This window comes from Rhinichthys klamathensis, unplaced genomic scaffold (genome assembly GCF_029890125.1).
Source record: "Rhinichthys klamathensis goyatoka isolate OS25496 unplaced genomic scaffold, OSU_Roscu_1.1 h1tg000040l_1, whole genome shotgun sequence".
Classification (NCBI taxonomy): Eukaryota; Metazoa; Chordata; class Actinopteri; order Cypriniformes; family Leuciscidae; genus Rhinichthys; species Rhinichthys klamathensis.
The window spans coordinates 2092423-2111098 of record NW_026606587.1 but is presented as its reverse complement, the minus strand read 5'-3'; the positions used below and the strand labels follow the sequence as shown (position 1 = coordinate 2111098).

The 18676-nt window shown below is 37.9% G+C and overlaps 2 protein-coding genes across 3 annotated transcripts in view; one reads left to right on the top strand and one right to left on the bottom strand.

The window, feature by feature from the left end:
* Positions 1 to 90: 90 nt before the first annotated feature.
* fahd2a (fumarylacetoacetate hydrolase domain containing 2A) lies at positions 91 to 8851 on the top strand. Of its 2 annotated transcripts, none has more exons than XM_056246602.1 (8): positions 91 to 252; positions 767 to 1029; positions 4231 to 4447; positions 4699 to 4758; positions 5781 to 5943; positions 6059 to 6167; positions 6754 to 6841; positions 8607 to 8851. In XM_056246602.1, the coding sequence occupies exons 2-8, from the start codon at positions 767 to 769 to the stop codon at positions 8667 to 8669; spliced, it is 963 nt and encodes a 320-aa protein (XP_056102577.1). In that variant the 5' UTR covers positions 91 to 252; the 3' UTR covers positions 8670 to 8851. The 2 variants fall into 2 exon arrangements, with proteins under 2 accessions (XP_056102577.1, XP_056102578.1); XM_056246603.1 differs by having other exon boundaries at positions 93 to 252; positions 828 to 1029.
* A 3848-nt stretch (positions 8852 to 12699) lies between these two features.
* The window catches only part of gpat2 (glycerol-3-phosphate acyltransferase 2, mitochondrial), a 48397-nt gene continuing 42420 nt past the window's right edge, over positions 12700 to 18676 (bottom strand). The window contains exons 17-21 of the mRNA XM_056246600.1: positions 16846 to 16971; positions 15395 to 15515; positions 15178 to 15246; positions 13300 to 13355; positions 12700 to 13111 (exon numbers count right to left, since the gene is read on the bottom strand). Coding sequence (XP_056102575.1) covers positions 12986 to 13111; positions 13300 to 13355; positions 15178 to 15246; positions 15395 to 15515; positions 16846 to 16971 — 498 coding nt within the window. The 3' untranslated portion in view covers positions 12700 to 12985. The remainder of the gene's footprint in view (positions 13112 to 13299; positions 13356 to 15177; positions 15247 to 15394; positions 15516 to 16845; positions 16972 to 18676) is intronic.

Here is an 18676-nt window from a genome sequence, read left to right as displayed (position 1 = left end):
ATAGATACAATGAAAAGATCCGACTCAGAAGACGATTCTTTGACGAATCCGGACATCACTAGAAGTCACATGACATCGACGAGAGAGTGAGTGAGCGTGAGCTGTACTTGTATCAAAGTACAAAGATTGTGTTTTAGTCAAATCACATTGAGATGGTACAGTGAATAACACATTAAACCTGAGACAGGTCATTTTGTAATCGTTTTTCAACGTGCACGATCAAACTATTTTTTTTCTTTGCACCAAGATCAGGTAGGATATCACACAGCACTGCAAGAAACTGAAAGCAGGGGAAAACGACCTCTTATTTACACTGCCTTGTATGCTATCTTATTTCTAGCGATAAATAGGTTGTCTTAAGCAATACGTAATCTGACTCTTGCTGACTATTGGAACATAATCGAAAAACCTGCTAACGCTTGGGTTGGGCTGCTTTGATGTCTTTATCTTAAATAATTTTGCCTTCTGGTGCACCTGGGAAACTTATACCTCCGAGTCGGGCATTCAAGTCAGAAACATTTAAGAACCTTAAAAACAAACAAAAATAATTATATTGTAAACAATAAACGAAGAAGTAGATTCGTTAAAGTTGCTCCAAATTTAAATTTGACCCCATAAAGCAGTTTATATTTATATATATCTGACTCCACTTGAAGGGCACATAACTTATCCTGTCATCCTGCATCTATTTCCATGTTTGTCCACTTCTCTCTTTCACTGCTGTATGTCCTTTCTTCTGTCCGTCTCTTTTCCTCTGTTTCAATAGATGAGAATTCTGGGTATCTCTCAGCTCAGTTTGAGGAGACTCAATGCTGTATTTTCTGCAGGCACCATCAGAGACACCTCAAGCTCAGCCGCTATGAGACTCGTCCAGTTCTGCCACAGAGGCGGCGAGGGGAGCGTCAGAGTCGGGGTGGAGCAGGCAGAAGGTCAGGGGGTCATTGATCTGAAAGCTTTCGACCCCTCCATGCCTTCCACTATGAGAGAGTTTCTAGAAATGGGGCAAAAGGGAATGGACTGTGCTAAGAGGTATAAACTACAGAAACTCAACATTTACAGTCACCTGCCACATAATAGAATGGTCATTTTGTCCGGATCTATTGATTTATTTAAAAATAACATAAAAAATGCAATTTATACATACAATGACACCTATTCTATGATTTTTAATATCTGAATTTACGTATTTTGGGGGGCATAAAAAACACTGGAAATAATATCATAGAGAGGACTCCTTAAAGGGATAGTTCATCCAAAAATGAAATTTAACCCAAAATTTACTCACCCTGAAGTCATCCTAGGTGTATATGACATTCTTCTTTCAGACGAATACAATCAGAGTTATATTAAAAAAATGTCCTGGCTCTTCCAAGCTTTATAATGGGAGTGATTGGCTGTATGTCTTTGGAAGTCCATCAAAGTGCATCTATTCATGATTAAAGTGCTCCACATGGCTCAGGGGGTTAATAAAGGCCTTCTGAAGTGAAGCGATGCATTCGTGTAAGAAAAATATCCATATTTAAAACTTTATAGACTAAAATAACTAGCTTCCGGGCCGGCAGACGGCCGTACACATCGACTTACGCCAAAAGAGTAATACTTGAACTTGACGCACAACGTAATGATGGCAGTTGAAGCCTCACGCGGTTCAAACACACAGGGCTGGGAAACCGCGTTCGTCATTACGTTGTGCGTCATTATTGGGAGAATTAATGACACCCCTGGGTAAATATGATCAAAAATGGCTGTAAAAAATAAATCTGCATTGTTTATCCTTTTTCATTGTTTATCCTTCTTTCATTCAAAAAATTTTCAAAAATCTAACCTTTCATTGAAGTAAAATAATTGAAAGTGGCGGGGAAATCACATTATGAAATAAATGTTTTTCTCCAAAACACGTTGGCTACAATTGGCAGCCCTAGAATTTTTTACGAGTAAAATATCTCTGAAGTATATTCCCATTAATATTTACCTTTTTTTTATCACACCAGGGTGACTAGGGACATTAAATTGTCCAGCCATGACTTCTTGTTTCACAGGAGTTTAAATATGAGGAAACAAAAAGGCCAAATTCCCTTAATCATCCATCACAATGAGTAAAACCAAAGAATATAGTTCTGATGTGCAGCAAAAGATTGTTGAGCATCACAAAATAGAAAGTGGCTGTAAGAAAATAGCTAAAGAGTTGAAAATCCCCATTTTGACCATCAGGACAATAATTAAGAAGTTCCAATCAATCAATTCTGACCACAACTGTGTATATATATACACGCACCTAAAGGATTATTAGTAGGGATGGACCGAATCCAGATTTGTGGGGTTCGGCCGAATACCGAATCCACTGGTTAAGATTCTGCCGAATCCGAAACCGAAGACCGAATCCTACTCTCATCCTCAGTCCATTAACACAGTAAACACATTAATGAAGTAAACAAAGTGGATTTTTCATTTTATTTTATTACTGTAAATAATAAACACTACTTTACTTTTATAACTGTAAAAAAAGAAAAAAGAATAAGCAACATTATGCATTTTAACAGCGGCGATGTTGTGTAGCCTATTGTTTAGAGTCCTTGCCACCATGAGACAAATCGGCATTGCAAATTGAACATGTAGCTCGACTTGAATTGCCTTCTTTTCACTGAAAGTACTGCCAAACAACACTTTTTCTGCTCACGAGTTCCATTTTCACTTTCTCACAGCCAACTGCATTCGAACGGTCCACCTACTGTAACGAGTGGAAATAAGGTGTGGCCCCTTTAAGAACTGCGCGCTCCCTGTTGAACTGTTTGCAGTCCGTATTGTATGTGCCGTGCGCCTCGAACACATGCCCATGTATGCGGGTTATTTCTGTTTGATGCTCATTTTTACCTTATTTTGTTAAGTAACGCTGTGGTCGGTAGAACTTGTGACAGACAGTTACACAAGTTCGATTGTGTAATAAAGTGCGAGTTGTGAGATGCCAATCGCCTCTGTGAGACTGTCTGGCCTCTGCAATAACTTTAGCTGTGAGCTATCCCTATTTTTCTTCCTGACACAACGCGTTACACTACAGGCTTGTTCGACTTGAACCGGCGCTGCACAGACAGATCAGTTTATGACATCAAAGTACCGCGAGAGCAATTCAAAAGCATGGAGCCGTCTGCTCTCTATTCGTTCACGCGGTACTTTGATGTCATTCACTGATTGGTGACTTCGACGTAGCGCGCGTTTTAGTACAGTGAACTCATTGTCATGTTCAAGAAACCAATTTGAAATGATTCGAGCTTTGTGACATGGTGCATTATCCTGCTGGAAGTAGCCATCAGAGGATGGGTACATGGTGGCCATAAAGGGATGGACATGGTCAGAAACAATGCTCAGGTAGGCCGTGGCATTTAAACGATGCCCAATTGGCACTAAGGGGCCTAAAGTGTGCCAAGAAAACATCCCACACACCATTACACCACCACCACCAGCCTGCACAGTGGTAACAAGGCATGATGGATCCATGTTCTCATTCTGTTTACGCCAAATTCTGACTCTACCATCTGAATGTCTCAACAGAAATCGAGACTCATCAGACCAGGCAACATTTTTCCAGTCTTCAACTGTCCAATTTTGGTGAGCTCTTGAAATTGAAGCCTGTTTTTCCTATTTGTAGTGGAGATGAGTGGTACCCGGTGGGGTCTTCTGCTGTTATAGCCCATCCGCCTCAAGGTTGTGCGTGTTGTGGCTTCACAAATGCTTTGCTGCACACCTCGGTTGTAACGAGTGGTTATTTCAGTCAAAGTTGGTCTTCTATCAGCTTGAATCAGTCGGCCCATTCTCCTCTGACCTCTAGCATCAACAAGGCATTTTCGCCCACAGGACTGCCCCATACTGGATGTTTTTCCCTTTTCACACCATTCTTTGTAAACCCTAGAAATGGTTGTGCGTGAAAATCCCAGTAACTGAGCAGATTGTGAAATACTCGGACCGGCCTGTCTGGCACTAACAACCATGCCACGCTCAAAATTGCTTAAATCACCTTTCTTTCCCATTCTGACATTCAGTTTGGAGTTCAGGAGATTGTCTTGACCAGGACCACACCCCTAAATGCATTGAAGCAACTGCCATGTGGTTGGTTGATTAGATAATTGCATTAATGAGAAATTGAACAGGTGTTCCTAATAATCCTTTAGGTGAGTGACTGTATATGGAGCATGTTATGTTATGGAAGACATCTTTATATTACCGGGTCTCTCTCAGGGCTTTGTCCAGCGGTCAGCATGCGGTGTCACGGTCAGATATCAGGCTTCTCTCCCCCGTGACCGGCCCAGAGAAGGTGGTGTGTGTTGGAATGAATTATAAGGACCACTGCCTAGAGCAAAACGCCCCGATTCCTAAAGAGCCCATCATATTCAGCAAGTTTCCCTCCACCATCACTGGCCCTTATGATGACATCATTCTACCAGAGGAGAGTCAGGTGAGCTCAGGATTATAATACAATTTCAAACAAACACTTGGTGTCACTTTAACCCAACAATTACACTCTATACTAAAGAATTACTACTCTATAAGACTGACTCTCGTAATGTCAGCACATACAGTTTTTTTGTTTGCCGTATACAACTTGTGAGTATTGAAGATTTTGTACATGTAGAAAAATACTAGTGTTTTTACTCCGGTGTGCGAGAATGAAATCCATAGTTTCACATTGTGGCGGCTCATTCACAGGAAGTGGACTGGGAGGTGGAACTTGCCTTTGTGATTGGACGAAAAGGGAAGCATATCAAGGTAGTAAAAGAGTCATTTAAATCTCCATGTGTTGACGCATCTTAAAATGAAAATGTTCTGTTAATTGATTGATCAGATTTACTATATTAAACATAACAGGTAATCTCAGCAGCTCTAGTGGGACACAATCTCATTTAATTTTTGACAAATGCTGAATGTGAAGTCAGAATATGCAATATAACACAAATAACCCTATAAAATCGACTATATCATAATTGATATACACATTTCTAAGGCCTCTAATTTTCAACAAAAAAAACTTTGCTGATTAATAGTTTATTTTTAGCAAGTCAAAGGCTTTTTAGGATCATTCTAAAGGGTTGTGGGACATGTGTCTTTTAGCTGTTAAAAGCTGGAAAACAGAATTTTATTAAATAAATGTAATAATGTTTTGATATTGTTAGTAATATTTCAAGATGAACACTTCCTGGACTGAAGTAACTTTTTACTTGATTAATCCAAGCATCATTTTTTATTTGTACATCTCTCAATCATCATTGTTTTGTTTTGCATTGCATTACATGATAAAAAAAAGAAAGAACATTCATGTTTTTCCCCTACAATAAAAACTACAGAGCTTTGATCATACAACTAAGCATTTTAATATAATTTAATAAAACACTATTGGGAGATATAGAGTGACAACTAATATGTAGTCTGCAATACAGTTATAAGGATTTCCTTGATTTACATTACAAGCGCTCAGTATTTCATCCTAGTTTTTGGCAATATAAATAACATTTGTTTCAAATTGCACATTTTTGCTCAGTTTGGTCCTCTGTATAAAATTCAGAGCTCCATATTCTCCTATATCATAGCCTGATCAAAAAAGAAACAAAACACATATCCAAACGTTTTTTTATTAATTTTTTGTTTTTATTTTTTTAACTAATTATTATTAACTGTATGCGAGGCTAACATGATTAAGTATAACTCAGCCTCCTAGCAGAAGGACAATCTTATGCCATTCCTGTTGGAATTTCAACAACCTAACTGATGTGAAATAAATGTGTCTGTCTCAGGAAGAGGAGGCTCTTTCCTATGTTGCAGGTTTCACTGTAGCGAATGATGTGAGTGCCCGTGATTGGCAGATGAAGCGCAATGGAAAGCAGTGGCTGCTGGGAAAAACATTTGACACGTTTTGTCCACTCGGGCCAGCACTAGTTACCACTGAAGCACTGAAAGGTACTTGAATATATGAAAATATGAAAACAGTAGGACATACATTACATTTGGGAGTTAAAACTAGTGATGGTGATATTATTTCTGGTCTTAAATCAAGTTAATCTTACTCAAACAGATGTTCATAACCTGGGTATCCGTTGCCTGGTGAACGGAGCCGCAGTTCAGGACAGTAACACCAGTCAGTTGATCTTTCACACCGAGAAGCTGGTGGCTTGGGTCTCACAGTAAGAAAACTCACTCTGGTTTTAAATGTTTAATATACTATTTATTATAAAAGTAATCATGCTCTCCAAGGTTGCATTTATTTGATCAAAAATACAGTAAAAATATGGTGTAAAATGATCATTTAAAATAACTCTTTTCTATTTTAATATATTTTAAGATGTCATTTATTGCTGTGATGGTGAAGTAGTCATTACTCCAGTCTTCAGTGTCACATGATCCTTCAGAAATCATTCTCTTATATGATGATCTGGTGCTCAAGAAACATTTAATAAATGCTGCAGAAGTGCAGATCATTAGTTTATGTTAACTAAAGAAACATTGTAAAGAGTAACCATAATTTATTGTGTATAATAATGCTTTATGGGGTATTATGGGGTATCTACATTTGATCTTTTTGTTGCTGAGCAGTTATTTAAATGTATTTTATGAATACAAGTGCATAATCAGTAATACATGTATTCAATTATATAATATTCAATTATTAATTTTAGCCATAAAAAAGACAAAATTCTATAGGTTGCAACATTTGAGAGTTGTTATAAATTTGCTTCTCAACTTGTAATTGTTTTGTTTTTTCCCCTGTAGGTTTGTGACTCTTTGTCCTGGCGATGTGTTTTTGACGGGAACGCCTCCAGGTGTGGGGGTGTTCAGAAATCCACCCGTGTTTCTAAAGGTGAGGAAAATCAATGTATATTTCAACATTGCTGGGTTAGCGTCACAACTCACAATCACTGCACCTGGCAGAGGCTGTTAACACCCGTTTAGAGCCTTTCCTGAAACCTTTGTTTTGCTGCACAGATAAAGCCTAAATTCAAAAACCATGATTCCCTTCTGTTCTAACGGTCAGAACAGTGTGACTGACGCTGACACAATGAGAACAGTTGAAACCAAACCACACGAGACCAGCCGTAATAGCCTCATTGACATTGCCGTAATGCCAGTTTTCACACAAAACCCAAGTTTAAAAACGAAAGAGGCACTGGCTTCAGTGTTTAGGCTTTCTAATGGCCATTGATTGGACTGACACGGGAACACTGGAATCGCAGGGCCGAAAAAAACTAAAAAAATATTTTATAGGTGTAGACAATTCAATGAAATATAATGAAATTAAAATAAGAAAACACTATCAGCTGAAATCAGCTGCATTTTTTTAAAATCTCAATATGTAACATCACAAGAAAATGGCAGCAGTAACGCAGACTGATTTGTTTAAAAAAAGAAAGAAAATAAAAGGTAACACTTTACAATAAAGGTTTCTTTTGTTAACATTTTGCTAATTTGTTAACTCTTTCATTAGCAAATTTCGAGAATTTCTATCAAATAGTCAACTAAGATTTTATATAGTTGTTACTGGGATGTAAGTAGTTGAATTGTAGATTGTATTATTAAAGGTGTAACTACTATTTAGCTTTTGGCCTCTAACAGGTCAGAAATAAATTGCATGCGTTTTGTGGAAGAATATTGTTTTGGTTGTGCTTCGGCTCTGCGTGGATGAATGTGGTTCAAGGTACACACGTATACTGGGTATCAATATATACATATATTTTTTTTTTGTTCACAAACAGTGATTCCCTGGATGTTTGCTATTTTAAATTACCCCATTTTTTCATTTCTCGTGACAACAAACTTTAAGCTTCACGCTACTGACAACCAGAGCGGCCGGTGTAATTTTCAATTTTCCCCAAAATCCGTCCTGACAGCTCTAAAATAAAAATGATTATTATAGGTTTATCAGCGAATATTTGGGTAGAGACGTGGTTTGAAAGATGGATTTTATTTGAACCCTCTCATTACTTTTTAATAAAAAAAGTTACATAGTGTAGCTTTAATAATAACAGTAATCGCAGCAACACATCAAACCATCAGAACAGCAGATGCTGCAACTCTTCTTTTGGAAATCAACCTGAATAAAAAAAAAAAGTCTTAATCTTTCATCCATACAAACACTGTTTATTGAGCGTGCAGCATGCCGTGCCCAGGAGAATACGCCACACATCATTTACACCAAATGAGCTGCTTGAGAAAATAACTAACATTAATCCTGTGTGATTAGAAATCCAATTTACACAACAGAAGTGTTAGTTCCTTTAGAAAACTTTTGCATGTATCTGGTACACTGGGGTTTACAAGCCCCTCTGGGTAACAGCACATCATTAGATTGTCTGTTAACAGAAACTGTACTCTCTCAAAACTTATTATATATTTGAATGTATAACATGTATATTAAATCTGTGTCCCAGAGGATGTAGTTTGTTTATTTTTCTGTAAATAAAAAAAACAGCCAATTTCCTATGAATTAAGTCCTTAAGTGTATAAAATGTATAATCTGTTTCCTAAGGCAGGAGATATTATTTTAACATTTTTTTCTGTGTATCATTATATTGTATTTATTGAAGGTCGGTACATTGTAATGAAGTAACTTTTATGATCTGTTTCAGAGAGGAGATGTTGTGGAGTGTCAGATTGATGAGATTGGATCGATACGGAACACAGTCGTGTAACGGGAAGATCTGCAACATAGATGCAAGTGCCAATACGGAATCTAATTATTTCATATTGTCATCGTAAAACAATGGATTTTTTTTTTCTTTTAGCTGAAGTAAATCAAATAAACATTATGCTCTGGGCCACTTCTTAAATAAAAACGTTTTTAGAATGCAGCATTTTATTCGAATCATCGCCGAATCTGTATTTTTCATAAAGAAGTGAATTCCATGTGAATGTCACACTGGGGTTTTTTCGTGAACAGGATACAGAACAGATCATTTCCAGCAGAGGGCATTACTGACCCGTGTAGGTTGGCATTCTTGTCCATCTATTCTCAGCTTGAGATAGATAGGCTTGGTTCCCAGAAACAATTTTGTTTGTGTGTGTGTGTGTGCATCACAATTATACTGTGATTCAAACTAAGGTGACTTTTAAATATGCAGGATTCTTATTGAAACCCTTTAAAATGAATAAAAACCATAAAAAGGCTTTAGTGATTTTTTGTTGTTGTTGCTATTGTGCTAGTAATGATCAGCTTTCTCTTTATGATTGATAAACACTAGTGATGATTCTTGAACGAATCATTCTTTTAAGCTGGAAACCAGTCGAGCCGGTTCACAGAATCGAACTATGGTTCTGGTTTGATGACGCAAGATGCACATCTGAAGTAGCCGGCGCGCTCTTTATGCAGCACTGAATGAACCAATGAACATGTCCAGATGGGTTATTGAACCAAAGGACCGGTTCGAAATGAACGAATCAAAAAGAACCAAATGAGCTGGTTCTGTCAGTTTTCCTAGGGTTAGTCTCTGAAAACTTTGACAGTAGAACCAGCTCATTTGTTTGTTTGTTTTTAAATTTGAACATGATGACTGAAAAGCTGACTTTCAACTCTGCCTGTAGGTTTGATTCATTCATTTCAACGCAGTTCTGTGGTTCAATAACCCATCTGGATATTGGCTCATTAGGTGCCGTTCACTCCTTTTACTCATGAATGGGAGAAACTGCAATGCGGGATACTTTATTCTAAATAAAAAAGCTAATCGCTGATTGGTTAAGTCATTGCGTAACTTCAGCTTCATTCAAGTTTCATTCTGACTTTAAAACATTTGAATAAATGTAGGAAGAAAAGTGGGATCAGTGTTAATCCTGTGAATCCCGGAGAGCAGTGGCCAGCTGTTATTTCTCAACCCATCTTATTTCTTGTTAATTACCCAATTCTTTTGCCGTCTCCAGCTTTCCCGCTCATGTGTTATTGATAGCCGGGTGTCCGCGGGTCGATTGTCTGGATGTCTCTAGAGAGCTTGTTCAGCATTTCTGCACTACGAGCAGCAGCCGTCCGTTAAGTCTTTTTGTTTCAGACGAATGTGTTCAGGGCCACTCACTCGTGTGTTGCTCAGTATTAAGATACACAAGAATGATGTTCCTGGGTTAATGCACATTTAGAATGGTTCTCGTGTTGCATGGACGGGTGTTTATATTATATATGAGATTGTCAAGTGATTGGTATATATAGAGCCAGTCATTTCCAGTGAGTGATAGTGCAGCGAGCCCTCGGCACTGCCTGTGCCTCTGTAGCATAGCATCCATCATGCTTATTACCCGTCATTTAGTGAAAACCTGAAACTCGAGACCAATACAATCACTGATTCTTGAGACAAGGGACTTATTTAGGATTAATCTGTTCAGAAGTATTCATTTACATTTTGAAGTATTACATTCTCTAAATGTCAAATGTCTATAATATCTATAAATCTAGCATTTAACTCTAGTTATGAATTTAGACTACAGGATGGTTTCAAAAGATTGTAGCTGTCTTTTGAATACAGAAAATAGACAGAAAATCTTGCAGTGGTGATAAAATGACAACGTTCTCTTTAATCTGACATAATAATGAAAGCAGAGGCAAATTATCTAAAAATCTTTTGAGTTTGTTTTGATGGCTGGTTTGACTCGACTCATTTCCTTTCACCAATTACCGAAAATTTCACTAGAGCCTGTGATGTTGAACACAGCAGGTTGGGTAATAAGGAAAGGATGTGATTTTGGTATTGTTTTTTTTAAATAATTTATAAAAACATCTTATAAACATGACTGAAAACTTGAACACCTCCCTCTCAGAACATGGTATATTTCTGTAATTTCATGTTCATCATCATATCATATACACTCACCTAAAGGATTATTAGGAACACCTGTTCAATTTCTCATTAATGCAATTATCTAATCAACCAATCACATGGCAGTTGCTTCAATGCATTTAGGGGTGTGGTCCTGGTCAAGACAATTTCCTGAACTCCAAACTGAATGTCAGAATGGGAAAGAAAGGTGATTTAAGCAATTTTGAGCTTGGCATGGTTGTTGGTGCCAGACGGGCCGGTCTGAGTATTTCACAATCTGCTCAGTTACTGGGATTTTCACGCACAACCATTTCTAGGGTCTACAAAGAATGGTGTGAAAAGGGAAAAACATCCAGTATGGGGCAGTCCTGTGGGCGAAAATGCCTTGTTGATGCTAGAGGTCAGAGGAGAATGGGCCGACTGATTCAAGCTGATAGAAGAGTAACTTTGACTGAAATAACCACTCGTTACAACCGAGGTGTGCAGCAAATCATTTGTGAAGCCACAACACGCACAACCTTGAGGCGGATGGGCTACAACAGCAGAAGACCCCACCGGGTACCACTCATCTCCACTACAAATAGGAAAAAGAGGCTACAATTTGCAGGAGCTCACCAAAATTGGACAGTTGAAGACTGGAAAAATGTTGCCTGGTCAGATGAGTCTCGATTTCTGTTGAGACATTCAGATGGTAGAGTCAGAATTTGGCATAAACAGAATGAGAAGATGGATCCATCATGCCTTGTTACCACTGTGCAGGCTGGTGGTGGTGGTGTAATGGTGTGGGGGATGTTTTCTTGGCACACTTTAGGCCCCTTAGTGCCAATTGGGCATCGTTTAAATGGCACGGCCTACCTGAGCATTGTTTCTGACCATGTCCATCCCTTTATGGCCACCATGTACCCATCCTCTGATGGCTACTTCCAGCAGGATAATGCACCATGTCACAAAGCTCGAATCATTTCAAATTGGTTTCTTGAACATGACAATGAGTTCACTGTACTAAAATGGCCCCCACAGTCACCAGATCTCAACCCAATAGAGCATCTTTGGGATGTGGTGGAACGGGAGCTTCGTGCCCTGGATGTGCATCCCACAAATCTCCATCAACTGCAAGATGCTATCCTATCAATATGGGCCAACATTTCTAAAGAATGCTTTCAGCACCTTGTTGAATCAATGCCACGTAGAATTAAGGCAGTTCTGAAGGCGAAAGGGGGTCAAACACAGTATTAGTATGGTGTCCCTAATAATCCTTCAGGTGAGTGTATATAACATCATATATAAGATGTAGATGTGTTGGTCTGGGTTTTTTTTTTTTTTTTTTTTAAACCTTTATATATTAGTGTACAAGAATCAATCTATATTTTTTTACATAAGAATTTTTTTAAGATGGTTTTAAGTGTTTTTAGTGTATTGTTGTTTTATTTATAGATATTTAAAGAATTATCATTTTGATTTGCAGTAAATAAGATGTATATTCTAATGATAATCTCACATTCATTTTAAAGCAAAAATGTTGTCATTTTCACATGACAGGTTAGAATGACAGAACAGAAACATGGCAGAAACATGGGACATGTTTTGGTCCCATGTTTCAAGATTCAGTGGAATAGTTCTTAATGGTATTCAGTGTTTGTGCTAAAGGAAGCAGAATATGCATGGGAAGGAAATGTATGAGATAATTCATCCTGATGTTTTAGGTAATGTCATAAAGATAATGCAGAATGTTTGTGCATATGAACATTCATGCAGTATATAGTGCTGTGTGGAGAAACTATAAATCAAACCATGACAGAAACACTACAAACTGGATCAATTGTTAGAAACTTGTGTACTGAACAGAGCCCTGTATATATATTCATTACAAGAAAACACAAGACTCATAAACAAAACAATTCAATGAAAAAAAAAAAAAAACATCTTGCAATTTATCTGCTCTTTATAAACACAGAACAATATTTAACCATCTGAATGGTGATTATCTAACCAATAACTAAACCAAATCTGGGCAACAATGAACACAAAAAGCAACCTCAGCATCACATATACTACAGAAAGCAAGTGTGTTAGGCAATATGTATGTATAAACACACACAAAAAACAAAACATGCATAATTAATTATTCAAACAACCCTGAAGAACTGAATAGTAAATTCAGAAGCGCCAACTGTTATCATTCCCAGCTGAGACTGACTTCTCAGAGTCTTTTACTTTTCTCTTATAGTAATGAACTGTTTGAAAAACTGCAAGAGTTTCTCTTTGTAAGTGCACTGAGAGAAGAGAGGACTGACGTCTAGATACACATCTTCTCTCTGTCTGTCCTCAGTCAACACCTGAAGTGCAGGAACAGAGAAACGGTGTTTAGTCAGGAGAGGCCAAATTAACTGTCCTTTATTACAACACCTGCTACAGTTTGTTACACTTCACTGTTCTCAGTTTATCTGGCCTTGGGCTTTTATTTACAGCTACTGTAGTTGTGTGGGGGTATATACAGTAAATCAGGATGTATAGAATCACTTACCCCAAGATCAATGAACGTACGGACCGCCATTCCCACCAAGTCAATAGATGAGCTCTCTACAGAAGATTCACACAAACACATTCAAATATACAGCGCTGGAGCATCAAATGACACGAAGACTTCGGTCTTGAAGCATTATTTAATAATGCTGGAACACAATTTGATCTGCAGAAACTCTCTTATAAAACATCAAGGCTCTAGTCTTCAGCAGAGTTAGATTGCCCAGTTACACAGAGCAGTGATTCACAAGTCTGTTAAAGACAGCGGGATTAATAATACATTAAAGAAGCTGAAGTGAAGCTGTCAGCATCTATGTAGGCTGGAACGGTTAAAGCCACTTCATTTATTCTCTTTCGATGATCCTGAAGAGGAGAGATGCTTAAATCTGCTTTGACAACAGAAATGCTATCTAACGCTAGTTATGTTTACATGCACTGATTTTCGTCAATTGGCATTAATCTTATCCGATTCTTAGATTCTGTTGTTAATATGAACCCTAAACTTTGTGATCCAAATCGCGATAGTGTCACCGGAGCTACCGTGAGTATAACTGTCTCTTCTTGATGACATGTATAAGGGTGTGTTCGCTTCACTTAGTTTGTTTGGTTAAAAAAGATACCGAATCTAAACACACAGGGATACGTTCACAACCTGATTGGTCGGCCTTTATGACGTATTGCCTATTTAGAAACGGAACTTAACCGAAAGTCCAAAACGGATCATCTAGTCTGACAGATCCTGTCAGCATTTTGCCTGATCTGTTTTTATTGGCTATCCATTATGCAATGATAAATCAGTCCAATTTAAAATGAATTTATAAATGAACATTTAGGGCCCTATTTTAACAAGTGCACTTAGTGCGTGTCCGAATCCACTTTTGCTTTTTTAATGACGGGTTGTCCCTATTCTCTTAAAGAGTAATGGATGTGTTTTGGGCGTAACGTGGAATAAACCAATCTCATCTCCAATTCCCTTTTTAAAGCCAGTTGCGCTTGTGCCATGGCGGATTTGCTATTTACATGGCGGAATTTGCAAGCAGAAAGACTGAATGCTTTTCCAGAGAGAAAACGGATCTGCTCGTACGCGAGGTTAAAGCACGCAAGCAGACCATCTACGGGACAAGCCTGATTCCACCATATCTTTATGTACAATATAATAATCATCTTTTACATTGTTATCCTTTTATTTTTAATATTTAGCATGTTTGTGTGCTGATGCGTGTCCCTGTGTGTGTAATACACAGTGTACGCACGTTGTGGACCCGCCTATAGGCGCACATTACTAATGCGTCCTTTAAATAACAAAAAAAATACTGCGTCATTGACTTTAGACTAGGTTTCAGTTGGTCTATTTCAGTTGCCTTGAAATACCAAAGCGCCAACAATGCGCCTGAACACACCTCTTTGTCAGACCAGCGCAAATGCATTTGCTATTTAAACAACGTGGCGCAGGACGTGAAAATAACTTTGTCGGGCTGAAACTAGCAAAAAAACACTTGCGTCGCGCCTGGCACCGAATTGTGCCGGTTGTATGATAGGGCCCTTCGTTTTTTAAATATTTGTATCGAAATTACCATCAATATATATTTAAGTATATTTATTTAAAAAATTAATGCATTTCGACCTTCTCTCACAGGCTTTCCCTCAGAATCAGACTACACTTGTAGTGCTACATGGTTTTTATTCATACTTATCTGTGGTGCATTCGGACGATTAATGTTACATGCATTTTTAACAACCTCAAAATGTGGTTGAAAAAAAAAACATTTTGGACCATGTATTGTTTACACCTGAATGTAGTGCTGACCATGTGGAAACATCTAATCCTTTAGCATCATTGTGGTGAGTGTAAAATGAAAAGCATGTTTTTGTTTTTTACCATAGTGTGCGTTGTCCAGCTGAGCTCGGTTCTTGAAGTGTGTGTGTAGTTGACTCAAACAGTCCGTCTCTAAAATAAACAGTTTTTAGGTTATAAACACTCATCTGTTCACACTCAGTGAGAATAGTGACAGAGATGCTGCCAAAGAACACTTACTCATCACAAATGGCAACAGCATTGTGTGGGCAGAGGTCAGAGTTTGTGTGTGTGTACTAACCTGTGATGGGTGTGGGGAGGTAATGAAGGCTTTCTAGCGCCCAGCACAGAGCTCTCAGCTGGACACTCAGTAAACTACAGAGAAAGAACAGCAGCTCTGGGCACTGAGACGGCTGACTCAACTAGAAAGCAGAGAGAGAGAAGAGACAGCAGAAGGGTAGAGGACAGTGAGAAAACATGTAAAGGTTATTATTAATTAGGAAACAGATGTTGTTTGGGCAGTTAAGACTTTTACATGGTTACCAAAAAATTATATTTCCAATAAATCTGTTGGTGGTGTAATGGTGTGAGGGATATTTTATTGGCACATATTGGGCATCTTAGTACAATTGAGCATCGTTTAAACGCCACAGCCTACCCGAGTGTTGTTGCTGACCATGTCCATCCCTTATAACCACAGTGCATCATCCTCTGATGGCTACTTCCAGCAGGATAACATGCCATGTCACAAAGATCAAATCATCTAAAACTGGTATCTTGAACATGACAGTGAGTTCACTATACTACAGTAAAACACCAGATCTCAATCCAGTAGTGCACCTTTGGGATGTGCTGGAACGGGAGATTCGCATCATGGATCTGCAGCAACTGTGTGATGCTATCATGTTGAATCTGTCACAAAGGTTTAAGGCAGTTCTGAAGGCAAAAGGGGGTCCAACCCGGTACTAGCAAGGTGTACCCAATAAAGTGGACAGTGAGAGTGTATATAATAATAATTAAAACATTTAAAATCCAAGTAAGTGTTCCTTAAAAAAAAACAAGTAGTCTCTCAGTTGCAGCTAGAGTGTCCCTCATTTAATGTAAGTATGTGGGATTGTCTGTTTTATTGTCTACCAGAAAAAAATCAATAGTCTGATTACAGAAGGCAGCCTGATTTGACATGATTTGAGGTATCATTCATGCCCAGTTATTGGGCAAATTCAACACTAACGGCAAGGGAAGTATGAGCAATAATATTAGTGATACTTGTTTACTTGGTGTTTGTTAATAGTGAAACTAGCAAACACCACTTAAATAATCGTACAAAAGCTTTACCATGTAAACGGAAATGACCCCAAAATATCAAAAAGGATAAGCTAAAACCTGAGGAAAGCCTAAACCTGTGCCCGCAATGTTTGGTTGAGGTTCTGATGCAACAGACGCCACCATTGACATTCCCTTCCTGTTTTCTTTCTGCTGGATTCATCGGAGATACCGAGAAATAGCAATTTGCAGACAGAAGCACACTTCAAGGGCAGCAGAACTGTCTGTCTTAGTTTTTGGGGCTGTTTGTCTGTCTGTGTGCGTCTATAAATGATGAATGAGGTTTGCATGTTAGTGGTTTACATCTCACTGGAACTCTGGATCCAGAGTTTTCAGAGATGATGCGAGGACTATGAATCTCAATATATGATTATTAACACAGAAATCCCACTAAATGTCCATTGATGATGGGTCTGTGGGTTTGTGTACCTTGTAGGAGTGCTTGTCTGGTTCCTCGCAGTCTGAATCGCTGCTCTGGTCAGGGTTGTCTGAAGCAGCCCATGATAACACGCCCTGCCTCTTCATGAAGTCACATGCTGGTGTATCCTTCTGAACCTGCATACACATAAAGTTCACATATCTAAAGACACGTACAAACAAGTTGAAAAATGATCAGTTTAGGGTTGAAATGACCTTTAACCATAGAAAACAAAAATAGCTTTCATCTCTGTGGGTGTTTATGAATCAGTCAGCTGAAAACTCGGGCGGCACTTGAAAATAAATAGGCACAGACTGAATGGTCAGTGTCAGAGATTAGATTGAGCCTGAGAGCTTGCTAGATGTCAGGGCAGTGGAGTGAAACTGTATTTTTGGCCATGTCTCTGTGAATTTAGTTTGTTGTTTTGACCTAAGCATTGAAAACTTTTGTGTGTGTGTGTATATATATATACACACACACACACACATATATATATATTCTTAAAGTCCCCATGAAAATCAAAATTGATTTTCTTAAAGTCCCCATGAAATCAAAATTGACCATACTTACTTTGTTTGCCTAAATTGATCGTTTTGTGGTGAACAATTCATCCATGCAAGTCAATCCACACAAAAACATTTTTTGGCTTCGTAATCTTTAATCAAATTTTGAAATTTCCCCTCCCCTCTGCATTGGAGGACCTTCCCTGATGACGTAGGCTTTACGGTTTGGGTGTCTGCTTAACATCCATAACCACACCCCTCCAACTGACAGTAGACAGGCTGAATGAAAACACCTACTTTTCTAGATCCAATCAGGTGTAAGTTGGAAAAAAGCCACGCCCCCTATTTTGCCTCATTTAGTATTCCGTTTCTCTCGGAAATACGTCACAACACTGGAGAAAAGTCGTTTGCAACTTCCGGTTCACGGGGACTTTAAGCACTTAAAACGTTTTTTTTTTTATCTTTTAAGTTCTATTACCATAGTTTACAGTGTGAGTAGTAAAGTAGAGAAACAATACACCAGATATTTTGTGTTAGTGTTTTTTTTTTATTATTAAAAAAGTTCAGTTAATGCAAATTATGGCCTTATTAGTGGAAAATATATTAATCTTAAGTAATTACTTTGCAAAATGAATTTAATTTCAGCAACAATTTTGAGTGTGTATGTGTGTGTGTGTGTGTGTGTGTGTATATATATACACATATATAATTGTCATAATATTTAACAATATTACTGTTTGTTTTGTTGTATTTTTAATCAAATAAAATGCAGCCTTGGTGAGCATAAGAAACTTTTTTTTTTAAACATAAAAAATCGTACTGATCCCAAACTTTTGAACGGCAGTGTGTGTGTGTCTAATATATAGAATTATATATATTGACTAATTAATCACACATTTTTCTGTTATTAATCGTGATTAACCAAACCTAACATTAACGTTTTTAATATATTTATATATTGTAATACCTTTCACATTAAATCTCCAAAATAGATTCGATAGAATAGAGTTCAGATTTGTACCCGCACTCCTAAAATGCACAAAAAAGGTTGTTGTTTTTCTTATTTTTGACAAATGTAAACATTGCTTAAGATTTTTAGGTAGGTCTAACAGGTAAATATACAAAAATTGATAAATCAATTAGTCTTCAATACATACAGATTAATCCTTATTAAAGCTACAAAAGTTATTCAGTGAACAGTGAGTTATTTTCTCTTTGTATTTTGTTCTTTGATTAACATTAATGACAGACAGTAGGAGGTTTTTTAGGCTGCGGCCACTTTAAGACCTGACGCACATGATGACCCGGATCTGATACACACAAAGAGAACTCAATGCGG